At 27.1% G+C, this 18193-nt stretch overlaps 1 protein-coding gene across 1 annotated transcript in view; it reads left to right on the top strand.

Moving 5' to 3' along the window:
* The first annotated feature begins 4706 nt into the window (after positions 1 to 4706).
* Positions 4707 to 18193, top strand: part of LOC100202425 (solute carrier family 35 member F6) — a 36146-nt gene continuing 22659 nt past the window's right edge. Inside the window, exons 1-3 of the mRNA XM_065809112.1 lie at positions 4707 to 4818; positions 9588 to 9738; positions 14412 to 14467. Of these exons, the coding sequence (XP_065665184.1) occupies positions 4718 to 4818; positions 9588 to 9738; positions 14412 to 14467 (308 nt within the window). The 5' untranslated portion in view covers positions 4707 to 4717. The remainder of the gene's footprint in view (positions 4819 to 9587; positions 9739 to 14411; positions 14468 to 18193) is intronic.

Genomic DNA, 18193 nt, shown 5'->3' with positions numbered 1-18193 from the left:
GAAAACACTAAATTTTGACTCATCGGTGGAAAGGATTCCCAGAATGTTTGTGGCTCATTAATATAAAGCTGTAAAAGTGTAGTCGTTTGGCTTTGTTTACTTTGCTGATGTAGGGCTTTTTCAATGGTACTCTACCATTGTATGCAGCTCTTCTTAAGGTTATTCTAATAGTTTCAGGATCCACTTTTAAATTGTAATCATTTTGCAGCATTCCAGCAATTTTTGGAGCACATATTTTAGGATTCTGGATGACTCTTCTCAGAATAGCTTGTTGATGCAGTACTTGAATCTTATTTGGACGTCCTGTACGTGGCTTATCAGCAATTTTTTTGGTGGTTTGGTATTTCTTGATGATGGACTGCACAGTTGAGCGTGGTTTCTTTACTATATTTCGCTGTGATTTTCCCTCCTTCCATAGTTTAACAATAAGTGATCGAATTTCTATGCAACTCATTTTCAATAATTATTCTAACAAAAATTAAAAATATAAAAGATTCATATAAAGAAAAAATAATACAAAAGTCTTACTAAATCTAATTTATATTTAAAAAACATTACTTTAATACTGATTACATAACAAATTGAGGTTGAAGTGCAGGATGGATGAAAACTTTTTTGGAGCAAAAAACAGGCATTGTGTAGTTTAAATGCGATATTTAATTTTCTATTCTTTATTTTGTAAAATCTTTTTTTACAATATTTCCTGAATGGTTACCTGATATCATTTAGTTGAAATTTTGCTTATATCTTTGTTCAATAAAAAGTTATCGCGTCTGAAAAATGAACAGGACAGATGAATAAAAACTTTTTTGGCACAGTATGTATATATATATATATATATATATATATATATATATATATATATATATATATATATATATATATATATATATATATATATATATATATATAAAACTTCAATTTATACCAAAAATTAAATTACAGGAAGTTACAAATGTCTTAACTACTGTAAATTTTCACAAATTTGTGGAATATGCTGACGCTATTATAAAATAAATTCTTTAGAATTGATTACTTCTGCTTTTTTTTTAAAAAAAAAAATTTTTTAAAGGGGAGATTTAATGTAACTATTGTTTGAGATCACTTATTTTTATAGTTTTTTAGGAAAAACTTATTTTTGTGCCTGCATTTAGAAATCAATTCCAATTTTTTGTTTAATAAACATTCTTGGTTTGCATGTAATTGTTTGAAATTTTTCTTGTAAGCATAGTATGCATTGTTAGGAAATATTGTTATATGCAGGTGCTGTTTTAAGGATGGTCCAATTCAGTATAAAATCATCAATATTTTTATCTTTTAATTCCCATATATATTTTGACAGAGATAGCAATAGGAACGCACATGATTCTTTTAAAAAGATAACCAATAAATTCAAACTTGGAGATAAAGTATGGGTCAAACCTCCGGATAACCAATGTGACTCTCAATATAGGTTTGGAATAATTACAGGGATAATCTCGGAGCAAACTGTAGAAGTTGACAAAATGTGTCGACATATACGAGACCTAAGACAAGTAAGAGTTGACAACAATTCGAATGAAGATTTTGAACAAGAGGTGACAATTATTTAAATAAGGATCCAGAAAATGATGAAGAATTATACGTTTTGCTGCCTGGAGAAAAAACAAACAAGACGTCAGTGTTACAAAAAAGCATGCGGGAAAGGAAAGCCCCTGAACGTTTTAATGCTTGAGACGAGATGGTTGTTATGATCAAGGGGAAGTGTCAAGTGTAATATTTAATCATTATTTTAAAGCTAATGATCAATTTGCGTTACTTGTAAATAATTGCATATGTATAAAGACATATTTGTATATAATATAAAGACATAATTGTAAATATTAAGAGAATTAGTTTGTATATAAATTATGTTGATTTGTATCAAGATACATAAGGCATTTTACGCTCAACTTAAAAAGTTCTTTTTAATGTGAAACGGCAATGGTGTCTTAAATACTTTTTATTTTTAAAGGATTGCTTATAATTGGCAAAACATTTTTTCCATTCACCCTCTGTTATGCCAATATGTTGTTTTTCAGGTACATTACAGAGGAAACAACACATTTATATACCCTATTCAACCCTTGGAATTAGGGTTGGCATTTGGCAATTTTGACCTAACTGCTGACCTTAAAATTTTTGAGGTCGGCAAAAAATTGCCAACCTTGTTTCTATGTTTTATGGTAAGACCTTAGTATCAAGCTTTTTTTGCCGACCTTTAAAAGATTGAGGTCGGCAAATTATTGCCGACCTGATTTTTCCTAATTCCGAGGGTTGCATACTTTTTGATAAACAACTTCCACTCATTGGACAATTGTTTTTTTGTTTACAATTACAATTTTCTCTAGTTTTTTCATTTAGGATTTCTTTTTTGTTTAACAAAGTATTATTGTGACCTTTTATAATTCTTTCCATTTTTTTTATGCATCTGTAGCTAACTTTAATTGTATTTTGATTAAAAATTCTATGTAATATTATATGAATTTTCAGAGAGGTTAAATGTGACATCAAGAAAGTTCACAATTTTTAAATTTATGTTTATTTCGATTTGAAAGCCAATATTTAAAAAAATTTTTATAATATTTTTTCCAATTTTATAGAGCTGTGGACCAGATTTTTCACGCATTACTATTAAACCATTGTCGTGATAAAGGCCTAAATCTTTTATATGGATTATTTTACTTGATAAATCTAAAACCCAACAAATTCACAAGTTTCTGCTCCATCATAACTGCCCATTGTACCTCAAAGCAGTCATGTATGTTTTGATTTTTCCAAGTTTCCTTATTGAAATAAAGTAAGGTTTTTCTAGAATAAGATTGTTTCTTCAGGAATAACTGTGTGGCTTTTTAAAAATTCAATTGTTTTATCTAAAATATTTGCAGTTATTGATTAGTAAAAATCATCAAAGTCAAATTGAATAAATGTACAGTCATTTTTGTTTTTAATCAAGGAGAACCAACTTATAACACCAGTGGTATTTTTCCACTGTTGCAAATTTAATTTATTTCTAAAGGTATTATTAATTTTGTCCAATTTAATTTTGCTTACATGTCCAATCTCACTTTTTGAGGAAACCAATAACCTACAGGGAAGCTTGTTTTGAAAATTTGGTTTATGGTCTTTAGTGTTACAAAGGCTTGGGCAGGGGCAGTTGATTCAATTCTGTTACAAAAGTTAATTTTTTTAGCAATACTTTGCGCTTCTAAATTAATTGCATTTTCCATATTTTTAGGGGCTTCTTCATAAGAACTATTAATATTGTCGCGTAAAATTTTTTCATAGTTTTCTGTTGTGAGTTAATAAATGTTTTTTGTTTTATCAGCAAAAACCAAAATATTAGGGTTCCATTTAATATTTTTTAACATCTAACTTTTAACATCTAAGTTTTATTTAATAATAAATCGAAATACAAATAAAGTTAGCTACAGTTGTACAAAAAATATGGAAAGAATTATAAAAGGTCACAATAATGCTTTGTTAAACAAAAAAGAAATCCTAAATGAAAAAACTACAGAAAATTGTAATTGCAAATAAAAAAACACTTGTCTTATGAGTGGAAGTTATCAAAAAATGTTGTATATAAATGTGTTATTTCCTCTAAGAATGTATCTGATAAACAATATATTGGCATAACAAAGGGTGAATGGGAGAAACGCTTTGCCAATCATAAGCAATCTTTTGAAAATAAAATGTATTCAAAGACAGCATGCTGTCAAAATATATATGGGGATTAAAAGATAAAAATATTGATGATTTTATACTGAATTGCTCCATCCTTAAAAAAGCGCCTGCATATAACAATATTTCCAAAAATGTATACTATGCTTACAAGAAAAATTTGAAATAATTACACATGCAAACCAAGAATGTTTATTAAATAAAAAATCGTAATTCATTTCTAAATACAGGCACAAAAAAAAGTTTTTGCAAAAAAACTATAAAAATAAATGAGCTCAAATAATAGTTACATTAAGTCTTCCTTTTTAAAAAATACTTTTCTAAAAAAGCATAAGTAATCATTTCCAAAGAATTCTTTTTATAATAGTGTCAGCAAATTCCACAAATGTGTAAAAATTTGCAGTAGTTAAGACATTTGCGACTTCCTGTAATTTAATTTTTGGTATAAATTGAAGTTTTATTAATTTGATCATTCGTTTCTGATGAGTCTTTATTGATGAAACACAGTGTAAAATTGAAAAAAATTTTGTTAAGTGATTTTGTACTAATTTCTTCTAATTTCTAGAAAACTATTATAGTTGATATCGATCCATACTAAAGATGTATATATCTTCTATAATACTATAGCCCATATTCTTTTTAGTAAATATTTATTTGAAAATGAAAATGTATATAATTTTTCTGAAAAGTGAGGTTAAAAAAATTGAATATCGTGACTGCTCATTACACACATTTATTTTTTCAGAATTTTATTTTTCTCCACTATCTATCAAACTTTGCATAAATGTTTTATTAATTTTACAACATAATTGAATTATTGATACAACCAAATTGCATTTTAGAACTTTGATCTACTCACAATCAATCCAAATGTTTGTATAGGAATTCTGTATGAAAAAAGTCTTAAAATGCTTATGGTTTGGACTGTAACTTTGTTTATATTATATGTTGCATGTGTTGCACAACATAGTTTACGTATTTTTATATATCATATTTTTTTTTATACACAATAAAGATGAATGAGAAACTTAGTTTGTACCAAATTTTACTTGCTGTTGGCATGCTTCTAACAGGTTCAATAAACACACTATCAAAGAAAGCACAAAATCAATGCACGTGAGTTGATTATTGGTATATTTGAATAAAGCAATAGAAATGTTAAATTAAATTTGCTCTAGTGTATAAAATTATATGTGTAAGAAACTCACTATTCTAAGTGTATGTTTATGTGCAACGCAAACAAACATACACACATATGTATACACACAGTGGCATGGCTCCTGGGTTGGAGGTTTCCCTCAAAATCAGACAATTTTTCCTCTAGGTACTAGCACAAAAAAAAAATCTCAAATTTGCTCCTAAATTTTCTCCGTAAAGGGCCCCTAAATTTTCAAATAGGCCCCCTTAAATTGCTTGCCTCCACCCCCCCCCCCCCCCAATCTGGGTGTGTCCGGTAGCCTAGCCACAGCTCTGCATACCCACAAACACAAAAACACACATAAAAAGATACAAGAAAACTCACATATTCACAAAGGATACACATAAAAGGATATAAAAGGATTGGAACTCTGACATCATACTGAAAAAGGAAACTGCCAGGGGCTTCAGTATATGCATCAACTGATCCTATATCAGTTGATGTATGTACTGAAATACATGCGGTAATTTTTTTTCTCCACTTTTTTATTTTATTTTATTTTCTAAAAAAACTGTATGGATATGCGAATAGAAGAGAAATATTTTGCAAAAAATTGTGGTGATTAGAGTCTGGGAACAAAAACACCCAAAATAGTTACCCCTCTCAAAATTTTATCAAGTTTTAAATCTGAGATTAAGATCACAAGAATCTAACTGGCGGAGATAATAAAAAAAATGAATCCAGATAAAAGAGATAATGATTAGAGATGTTACAAACTTTTTTATTTTTTAATATCTTCGCTTATAACAAGGCTGCAAGCAGCCACTAATTAAAGTTGGAAGTTACTGAAAGAGAAAAGATAGAGATTGTAGGGCAAGATAATGATTGACAGACAGCTTAAAGGATTGCAAATTATAAGAATCAGAAAAGCACGATGAAGGAAGCGAATTTCAAAGAGCTGATGTTCGAGGAAAAAAACTAGACGAATAAGCGTTTTTGGAGCACTTAGGAACAGTCGCAGAAAAAGGATGAGACTTAATTGAATGACGAGTAACACGAGAATGAATTTTAGTAGATGGCACAAGAGATGCTAGCTCTTTAGAGCAGTGCCCATTATAATATTTGTAGAAAAGAGAAAGAGAAGCAACACTGCGATGATGTGATAATGGTTGGAGATTGGCTGCAAGAGCAGGTCCAACTATGTTTACAATGTGTTTTTGCACCTTGTCTAAAAGAGAAAGGGCATCATTAGAAGAACCGCCCCAGATATGGCAACAGTATTCCATACAAGGCCGGATTTGAGATTTATAGAGATAGAGAATAGAATCCGAAGAAAGAAAGTGATGAGCTCGATAAAGAGATGCAACCTTAGCAGATGCTAATTTTGAAACGGATTTAATATATGGTTTCCAAGAAAAATTGGAAGTAAGAGTTAATCCTAGAAGATGAAGAGTAGGTGACTCATCGAGTTCATCACCCTTCATAAATATAGGAAGATCTAAATTATTCCAATAAGGATTGGCTGAAAAAAATAGAGTTTTGTCTGTACTGAAGTTCACCAGCCACTGTGAGCTCCATGCTGTAGCAGAAGTGAGATCCTTTTCAAGCTTAAATGCCCCCTCCAAGCAATCAGAGGGTGTTGGTTTCTTATCACGACAACAATAAATGGTAGTATCATCAGCAACCAATGCCACCTTAGATGTGAGAATATCTGGAAGATCGTTAATGTAAATTAAAAAGAGTATTGGGCCAAGGATAGAACCTTGAGGAACCCCTGAAGTTACAGAATAAGACGAAGAGTGCTGTCCATCGAGGACAACTTTTAAAGATGTTGCCGGATACACCATAAGAAGAAAGCTTATGGAGAAGACCAGCATGCCAAACTTTATCAAAAGCTTTTGAAATGTCAAGAGCGATGGCCTTAACCTCTCCACCTTTATCTAATGCATGATAAAACCTATCATTTATTACTGTTAGCAAATCAGCTGTAGAACGAGAAGATCAAAATCCATATTGATGGTCAGAAATCCATATTAAAGTTATTAGATTCAAGATGAGAAATTAAATGTTTGTTAATTAAAGAATCAAAAACCTTGCTTATGATAGGAAGTAGACTAATGTGACGGTAGCTAGACGAATCAGATCGCTTTCCAGAATTTTTGAAGATATGGATAACAGATGCCGCTTTCCAGCAGGATGGAAAACAAGACTCTGATAAGCACTTGTTGAATAGTTTTGAGAGTATAGACAACAGCTCCGGAGAACATTCTGCAATACAATAACAGGTATGTTGTCCGGGCCACAAGCTGTAGAAGAGTCTAGGCAGGAAATCACTTTAGATACAGAAGCTGGAGTGATATGAATGTCAAGCAAATATAAGGTGACTATTTAGTATTCAGTCTATTTCGCTACTTTTTTTAATATTCGGTATTTGGCTTAAAATTGCAAACTATTTGGCTGAATACCAGATTGTAACAAAACAAAAAAAAAAAAAAACATAAAATTGGATTTTATAATTGGATATTTGGATCATATAATGGATTTTAATTTTAATATTTGATATTTAAAATCTCTAGGTGGTAAGTTATAATAAACAATTTCATTATTTGATGATAGCAAAAAATATAACTTTAAACTAGATTAAAATAAAATAATTCACCTCCCCAAGGCCTAGAAGGGCACTACAGGGCCCTTTCTCAACCCTATAACTCCAAAACACGAACCTTGACAAACAAGGACGCTGTGCGGAGAAACAAGTTGAGCACAGTACTACCAGGGATGTGATGTGGATCGAACTAGGAACCTATCGCTTATGAAGTGAGCGCTCTACCACTATACCACTACCGGATCTAATTTATCATGTTATTCAGCAAAATCATGTTATTCAGCAAAATCGCTATTTGTCACATCTCTAATAATGATCACAATATAATAATAATGATCTGCGTTATGGTATATATATATATATATATATATATATATATATATATATATATATATATATATATATATATATATATATATATATATATATATATATATATAATAATATATAACAGCATACAATATAGTAATAATGATCTGCATTTTTATAAAATTGAGTTTTAAAAACTGCAGATGCTTTACTTATCTACTGCTTTAAAATTTATTAAATTATTTTAAAACTCACAGGATGCACTGACAAAATACACTGGATGCACTGACAGGGATGAACCCAGACCAGTTTTTGTGCCGCTGCCAAATGATGAAAATGCCCAAAAAATTTTGTTGTTGCTTTACTTTTGCTTTTTTATTAAAAATACAAAAAAAGGTTTTGGCTTCAAACCATTAAGAGATAACTAATTTTTTGTTTATTCTAGCTAGTTCATTTTTTCTTCAGGACAATAAAGTGGATTAAAAAGTAATTACATGGCTTCACCCTTTAAAAGTTTAAAATTTTAGTTTGGTTATTAACCAAATGTTAGATTTGAAAAAATGAATTTAAACTTATTACAAAACTCTATTTAAAGGCATTTTTTAAAATGAGGCCTGTAACTTTATTAAGTTTTAGTTATTCTTAAACTTAAATGTCTTTTATGTTTAAAAAAATCCATGGTAAATGTAACTGATGATAATAAATGTAACTTATTTAATGTACATAATTTTAATTTATTTTAAATCAACAGAATTGTTAATATTTAAATTTAATTGAAAATTAAAATTATAGTAGTTACGTTTATTAAACCTTTATGTTTTGTATGTGAATAGTTTTTTTTTTTTTTACATAGACAATACCTATTCAAAAACAAGACATAATGGTTTAATAAGTGTAATTACTATTATTTTAATTTTGCAAATATTCGTAAATATTGATTAGAAATTGTTTAAAGTATTTTAAACAATTAATAACAACTAAATTTAAAGTTATTTATATATAGTTGCTAAATATTTAATATACTTTAAACAATATTCAATAAATATTTACAAATAGCATAATATTTGCAACTTGAACGTTAATTAAAAACTTACATAAAATAAATTAGTTTTCTTAACGTAAATAAAGTACCATGCACTTACATCCACCGCTAAATTCATGTATTCAAAGAAATGTATTTTACAATGAGACACTATTTTAAATCAACTCCTTATTTCAAATAAAACTAAACAAGGTGACCCTAAACAAAGTGATTTTTAAAAGTCATTGTCGCGGCACCAGTTTCAACTTTGAAGGTGAGGGAGGGGAGGTTACCTCAAGAATATCCCCCCTCCCACTTTGCTGGGAAACAAAAACAATATCCCCAAATAAACTCTGGGTTTGTCCTTGACTGGATGCTTTTTCAAGACACGCATAATGCACAGACAAAACATACATGATGCGCTTACAAGACACACTAGTGCGGGGAAAAAGCTAGACAAAAAGTTGGACAAAAAGCTAGAAAAAAAAACTAGACAAAAAGTCTTTCGAGCACACAGGGACTGTAAAAGAATGTGACTTTACTGAATGATGAATCAAGCGAGAATGAGATTTGGTTGATGGAGTCGATAGCTCCTTTGAGTAGCGACCATGTTAGTATATGTAAAAAAGAAAAAGAGATGCAAATATAAAGTTTTTTTTTCTAAAAAGAAATTAAAAATCATTTTTCTTTATTCTTTATTCATTCATTTTTTTTATTTATTCTTTATTATTTTACTTTTTATCTATTTTTTTGTAGATTTTTAAATATAAGTTTTACACCTTTTTTAATTTTTTTAAATTTTAAATTTTTAGATCATATGGTATAGATGACCTTCATAAAACAAAACTTAGAAAATTTGAACATCCTTGGTTTCAAACTTTAATAATGTTTGCAGGAGAAGCACTTTGTCTCCTGGGTTTCTGTTATTCAAGTAGAAAAGATGCACAATTATTAAAAATGCAGGTAAATTATCTTTTAAAAGAATAATTTTTTTTTCTAAATACATGATTATGATAAATCTATTCAAGTTTTTATGAGGTGCCTAAAAGCTACTTGTAAGCTAAGTGCAAGAACACATAATTTGAATATTTGACATGAATAAGATGTTCTTTATTGATTACAACTTTTAAGTTATAAAAAAAAGGGTTGGTAATTAATAAGGAATTAATAAATTTAGCAATTGAGAAAATAATAGAAGAGTTATAATAATTGGGTTATAATAATATAATAAATATAATTATATAATAATAAAATTATAATAATATAATAAGAATAATAAAAGAGTCATAATCATTGGGTTGTAATGGTTAACTCAAAAATTTTGTGTTTTTAAAATATAAAGAATTTTTTGATAAAAGATGAGGATTAATTTTTATTTTCATACAATACTAGTTTATGTACTGTTGTCACTCTGATTTGGTGCAGCATTAGTACAACAGCCTGAGCTCCATTTACAATATTGTCTGGAAAAAAAAGTCATTTCGAATTTGGAAACTTTTTTTGATTAGAGAATGAAGACAAATCAGGGAGTGCAAACAGAGCTCAGTTAAACTTCGTGTTTTTTAGTAACATTAAGAGCACAAAGATTTTTCAACCAAAATTTTTTCATTGAAATCAAAAAATATTGTTGATTTTTAAAGATTTTTCTTGATAAGTAAACATTATGTGTAACTAGAAGGTACATGTGTTATTCACAACTTAAATGAATTCGACTTGAATTTGAGTAATGATATCTTTAGGTGTTACTGATGGTGCATCAGTTATGAAAAATATAGGCAACCAACTTTTCCATTGCCATTACATATTGAATAATAAAACATATTCAATACAAATTTGATTTTAAAAGTGGATGAAATTAAAAGCATTTGTGATCTTGATGTTTTAGAGTTGTATGTTATGGCACTGGGAAATAGATTACTATGATCTGATAAAATCTGATGCACTTATTTTATTTTTTATCACAAAACCTTAGAGAAAAAAATACTAACACAGATAAAAAACTATTTGCTTTTGTCTCTAAGAAAGTTGCTGAAATAAGAGTTAATATTCCTGTTTTACTATGCTGTATACATAATCCATATAACTTTAAACTAGATTATGAACTGTCAGATAACCTTTTTAAAAATCTGAATAAAAATGAAGCTGATAAGGCATGCATGCAAATATTGTTTGTTTTTTTTGCAAAAAAATGCTGATTTTCTGCTAAATTTTGCCGGGATAGGGGTACCGCTGCCCAAATTTTTTTCCTAGAATAGACCCTGGTATATATATATATATATATATATATATATATATATATATATATATATATATATATATATATATAAATTAGTAAAAAACGCTTATCTAACTTTTATCTTCTACTTTTTAATTTTCCCCATTGCTGGATCATCAGGAAGAGTTACTAAATCTCAAAAAAAATTCAATTTTTAAAAAAACATTTTTTACAGGAAGTTATAAATTATTATAAAAAAAATTTTGATTGCTATATTTTTTTGTTAATTAATAAAATTAATTAACACAAAATAAATTACGCATTAATTAATAAAAATGAACATAGATTGTTCATTTTTATTAATTAACGCGTAGTTGTGGCCTGTTATGATTCTTTCTAAATTTTAAAAAATTTAGAAAGTTATTAATTTATAAAAGGCCACAACTACGCGTTAATAATAAAAATGAACATATAAAAAAACACTGATTATTGTAATTGTAAACAAAAAATAGATTGCCCTCTAAATGGAAAATGCCTTTCGAAAAATGTAATTTACAAGTGCATTGTTTCCTCACAAAATAACCCTGATAAACAATATATTGGCTTAACCGAGGGGGAATGGAAAAAATGTTATGCTAACCACAAACAATCGTTTTAAACACAAAAAATATTCAAAAGAGACTATGCTGTCAAAATATATTTGGGATTTAAAAGAAAAAAAAAAAAATTTTAATTCACAATGGTCTATTCTAAAGTCTGCCCCTGCCTATAATAACATTTCCAAAAAATGTATGCTATGTTTGCAAGAAAAATTTGAAATAATTACTCATTTAAATCAAGAAAATTTATTAAATAAAAAATCTGGATTAATTTCTAAATGTAGGCATGAAAATAAATACCTCTTAAAAAATTATAAAAACAAATGACCAAAATAAACTATCCCCATTCCAAAGAAAATTATTTAATAATTACTTTCTGTAACTTCCCGTTAACAAAAAAATATAGTAATCAAAATTTTTTTTATAATAATTTATAACTTCCTGTAAAATATGTTTTTCTAAAAATTGAATTTTTTTTGAGATTTAGTAACTCTTCCTGATGATCCAGCAATAGTGAAACTTAAAGTAGAAGATAAAAGTTAGATATGTGTTTTTTACTAATTTATTATTGCTCTGTTCTTTAAGAACGTTGAGCACTCTATTTGTAAAATACACTAACATAATTTATATATATATATATATATATATATATATATATATATATATATATATATATATATATATATATATATATATATATATATATATATATATATATATATATATATATATATATATATATATATATATATATATATATATATATATATAAAGCTGAATAGTTAGCAAAAATTATATTACATAGAACTTCAGCAACAGGAAGAACTAAAAGCTTGTACATAATCATTTCAAGAAATTTTGAACTGTGTTAAAAGTGAAATGGTAGTATTTAAAGGAACTGAAAAATAGCTTACATTAGATTATAAATATAGATATTTCTCTTTTGATGGAACTGTAAAATACCTTTTTTGAAATAAAATTTTAGCTCTGAGTCCGTGATATGTTATGTTACTTGGCTAAAGCTGTTACTATTGTCGGGCTAGATTTTGGTACTATTGTATGTTACAACGTTTTTTATTTTGTTTTGCTAATTTGGTGTATTTGTATTCATATCGTATTTGATTAAAATTCTTTTAAATGTTTGTATTTTGTATTTATATTTGATTGAAATGTATTTGCAATTTCATAAACTAAGTTAACCAGGGTTTTTTTTGGAAATACCACTGGTTCGTTGTTCATTTTCATTTTTAACACATTTTTTGTTTTTAAGAGATATTTGTTAAAAGACTTGTTTTCATTCTTCTATTTAGTAAATTTTTTTTCAAATATTTGTATTTATAATTGTACTTGGAAAATGCCAATTAAATATATTTCTATTTGGATATCTAGAATTAATGTATTTGTATTTGATCAAATGTATTTGACTCCAACCCTGACCCCCAGAAAATTTTAACACCTAAATAAGACTTGTCATTGCCAGAAGTCCTTAGATAACATAAACAGGTTTATAAATGCTTTGCTTTTATAAAAACTAGATTATTAAATAGTTAGTTTTTTAAAGTCAATGAACATTCTTTACAAAGTATCTGATTTAACAAATGTTATACAAACAATGTTAATATATCCAATGTTGCTAATTAAAACCTAGTTTTTCTTACTATCCTTGCTGTTGTAAAATATATTAAATAGTTATTATTGTTATAATGCATAGACATGGTGGTGAAACTAGCTAAGCAAGTCCTGTAGCTTACTTACAAGCAAGTCCTGTAGCTTACTTACAAGCAAGTCCTGTAGCTTACTTACAAGCAAGTCCTGTAGCTTACTTACAAGCAAGTCCTGTAGCTTACTTACAAGCAAGTCCTGTAGCTTACTTAGTGTTTAGATCTTAAACTTAAAGACAATAAACTAGCTAAACAAGTGCTTTGACTTGCAACACAAGTAGATTTATAAGAATTTAAAAATGACTGGTAAAGTAAAATACCACTACCCTGAACATGCAACACTGGTTACAAATCATGTTACATTATCTCAGTTTTACAATTATAGACTTTAATTAAGACAAAACTTCTGTTAAATATTATATGGCAAAAAACTATTTTGGCAATATGCTGTTGATGCATATGTAAAAATTTAAGGACAGTGTCTTCCTGACATCAGAAATAATTGAAACAAACTGAGAAGCTTGTATTTATATTTATTGAAAACTATAAATTAAGAACATTAAAAATGTTATTTCAAATGTTCCTAATTTATAGTTTTCAATAAGCATGTTTAAATGTATAATGTAATGAATTTTTATAGTTTATAAAATGTATTTTTGAAATATATTTATTATAATATTTATAATAATTATTAAATAATTATTATAAATATTAACAAATAAATTGTTATTTGTTTTTTTAACTTCTATTTATTAGATTATTATCAGATTTGTTTATTTAAGTTTTAATCAGTCGCTACATTATTTTTACAAATCAAATACTATTAAATTTTCATATAACTGATTCTAATTGATTCTAATTGAAGTTTAACTGCCATTAATGATTTAATATAATAAAATATAATCAACCCATATTATAGGTTGCTTACTTCTAGTTATTTTTAATTATTATTATTATTATTGTTAATATTATTGTTGTTGTTATAATAATGATTATTATTAACAATATAGATATAATTTCTAATTTGATGTTTACTTAAGAGTTATTATATTATCTATTATATTATTAAACTATTAAGTCATATTGTATTGTTAAATTTTGGTTGTAATCTTTTTAAACTTTTTCAGGTTTTAATTTTAAATTTTTTTACTTTTGCATTAGCTGCTTATTGACCAAGATAGTACTAATGTAATAAAGCTAAACAGAAAAAGAAATAGGTATCTAGATTTAAAAAGTATTTGTATAGATTAGATACACATTTTATTGTTACTATAACAAATATATATAAAATAAAAAGTATATTCTTTTAAAACTTTTCTAAAACATGTTACATATTATTAGACATTATCCAGTGCTGTATCCAGTGATAGTTTAAGCATTACCAGTGATGAAATCCCCCCCCCCCCCTCTCAAAAAAAAAATGCAATTTTTTTAATAGTTATGTATTTGAAAAGCCCCTACTGTGAATGAATTTTTAAAAACGATTTGTTTTACCCAGTAATTAAATGTCTTAAAGTACACATTTTAAACATTTTAAACACAACTTATGTTGCTACTTAAATTCAGGCTATGTTAAGAAGCATTACGCAGCATGCACTTTACAAACAAAATGGTGACTTCACCTAGACATTCAGCAATTTACATAAAGCAAAAGCTTTTATCCATTGGAATATTTATTGTTTATAAATTGTTTTTTTATATTTTTTATGTGGATAATTAAGATTAAGTTAATTGTAAGAAAACATGTTTGACCACATTTGTGAAATTAATTAATTTTTGTTTAAAGAAATAGATAGTTACATAATTTTTTTTTTTTATTAAAAAACTTTAAATAAATAAGATTTTGAAAATTAAAAATTTAATTTTAACTTTGAAGGAGTGTTTGAATGGTTTTACAATCTTAAATTCTTAAAGAATCTCAATTCTTAAAAAAAATAACTGTTTCCTTTTTATTTACAAAAAAACATTAAGATTTTGCGATATCATAGATTTAAATGTGTTAATGCAACCATAAAACTTCATTTTCTGCTTTAAGGAAGAAGAATTTATTATTTAAAACAGGAAATTTATTATTTGTATTTTATATTTGTATTTAATTATCATGTATCAACAGAAACCTTTTTAATAAATGCATATACAAATTTTAATTACAGCTAAGTAACCCCTTAAATATGCAGATTTGTAAACCATTTTACCATTGATGATGTCTATTGATATAGATCAAACATGTTATAAAAAATAGTTTTAAAAAGATTATACTTTTTACAAAAATTATAATAAAATTAGTATAATTATATATATATATATATATATATATACATATATATATACATATATATATATATATATATATATATATATATATATATATATATATATATATATATATATATATATATATATATATATATACACATATATATATAGTGCGGTAGTGGTGTAGTGGTAGAGCGTTCGCTTCATAAGCGAACGCTCTACCACTACACCACTACCGCACTATATATATATGTGTATATATATATATATATTCCGAGTTCAATCCCCACCACGTCCTTGGTAGTACCGCGCTCAACTTGTTTCTCCGCGCAGCGGCCTTGTTCGTCAAGGTTTGTGTTTCGAAGTTATAGAGTTGAGAGAGGGTTATGACCACAATTAAGTAGCCTCCTCATTTGTAGTGGCCTTCTGGGCCTTGGGGAGGTGAAATAACAAAATATATATATATATATATATATATATATATATATATATATATATATATATATATATATATATATACATATAGATCTATAGTTTGTTGTCTTTGGGAAGAGCGGAAGGAAAAAAGTGATTCTTACGCCAACACATATGTCACTTTTAATTACTTTTAACTTTCGTCCAACATTTGCGTGTTGGACGAAAGTAAAAACGATTAATTTAATTACAAATAAATCGTTTTTTAAAAAAACCACAAAAACGCAAATTTAATTGACCAGAATGTTTTTAAAAACATTCTGAATGTTTTTAACAATATAAACAATGTTTTAATTTTTATTTTTTTTTAATAAAATGTTTTTATTTTTAATTTTTTTAATAAAATGTTGTTATTTTTATTTTTTTTACTGTAAATTATGCGCGGAGTGTTGCTATATCGACTATCTTATAGCCTAACTCACAAGGGAGTGCTGCTACATCGACTGACAAATAGCCTGACTTGCAAGGGAGTGCTGCTACATCGACTGACAAATAGCCTGACCCGCAAGGGAGTGCTGCTACAACTACTATCTTTTAGCCTGACCCGCATGGGAGTGCTGCTACATTGACTGAGGGTTTGGTTGGGGCAGGCAGTCTATCAATTAATAAAAGAAATAATTCCGGTCTTGCATTTTAATTTTTACTTTTTGTCAACAAAATATGGAAAAAACTTTCGGACAACATATAAGGGTTCTATATGTATATATATATATAAATATATATGCATATATATATATATATATACATATATATGCAAATATATATATACATATACATACATATATATATATATATATATATATATATATATATATATATATATATATATATATATATATATATATATATATATATATGTGTGTATATCAACTTGTCAAAAATCACTTTACAAAATTTTTTTTATTTAACACTGTGTTTCATCAATAAAGACTCATTAGAAATGAATGATCAAATTAATAAAACTTCAATTTATACCAAAAATTAAATTACAGGAAGTCTTAACTACTATAAAAATGTCTTAACTACTGTAAATTTTCACACATTTGTGGAATATGCTGACACTATTATAAAAAAAATTCTTTAGAATTGATTACTTCTGCTTTTTTTTTAAAAAATGTTTTTTAAAAGGGGGGATTTAATGTAACTATTATTTGAGCTCAATTATTTTTATAGTTTTTTAGGAAAAGCTTATTTTTGTGCCTGCATTTAGAAATCAATTCCGATTTTTTGTTTAATAAACATTCCTGGTAAAAATAATAAAATTGTATCTACTTCAGTACAAGCAAAGCTTGTACTGAAGTAGATACAATTTTATTTGCATATGACACAAATCTATTTTATGCACATAATGATATAAATATTCTGTTTAAGTCAGTAAACATATATGCGGTAGTGGTGTAGTGGTAGAGCGCTTGCTTCATAAGCGAGAGGTTTCAAGTTCGATCCCCACCACATCCCTGGTAGTATTGCACTCAACTTGTTTCTCCGCGCAGAGATCTTGCTCATCAAGGTTTATGTTTCGGAGTTATAGAGTTGAGAGAGGGTTATAACCACAATTAAGTAGCCTCCTCTTCTGTAGTGGCCTTCTCGGCCTTGGGGAGGTGAATTAACAAAAAAAAAAAAATCAAAGAGCTATTAAATGTTAATGAATGGTTTAATGCAAATAAATTATCTCTAAATGTTACCAAATCAAAATATACTTTTTTCCATCGTTTTCATGACCGAGATAAAATTCCTTTGAAACTTCCAAAACTTTGTATTGCCAATTAGGACATAAAAAGGGAAACCACTTTTTAATTTCTTGGCGTGCTTCTTGATGAAAATGTGGCGTGGAGAAATCACTTTCAATATTTTGAAAATACAATCTCAAGGAACATAGGTCTGCTATGCAGAGCTAAGCTGTTTTTAAATCCAACTTGCTTAAAGCTTTTATATTTCATTCATTGCCATTTTAATTATGCAAACATTGCTTGGTGCAGTACAACTAAAAATAAAATAAAAAAACTATTTAATAAACAAAAGCATGCAATCAGAATCATTTCCAATGTGGGCCATTATACACACTCCCAAGCATTGTTTGTTAATTCAAATATAATGAATGTTTATCAATTAAATGTCTATCAAATTCTTATATTTATTATATTCTTATATTTCAAAATTAATAAAAATATATATCCTAAAATATTTACCCATTATTCAAAATAAATCAGAAT

Source organism: Hydra vulgaris, chromosome 11, assembly GCF_038396675.1.
Source record: "Hydra vulgaris chromosome 11, alternate assembly HydraT2T_AEP".
NCBI lineage: Eukaryota > Metazoa > Cnidaria > Hydrozoa > Anthoathecata > Hydridae > Hydra > Hydra vulgaris.
Note: the sequence above shows the minus strand (reverse complement) of the source record. Positions and strands in the feature narration are given on the sequence as shown.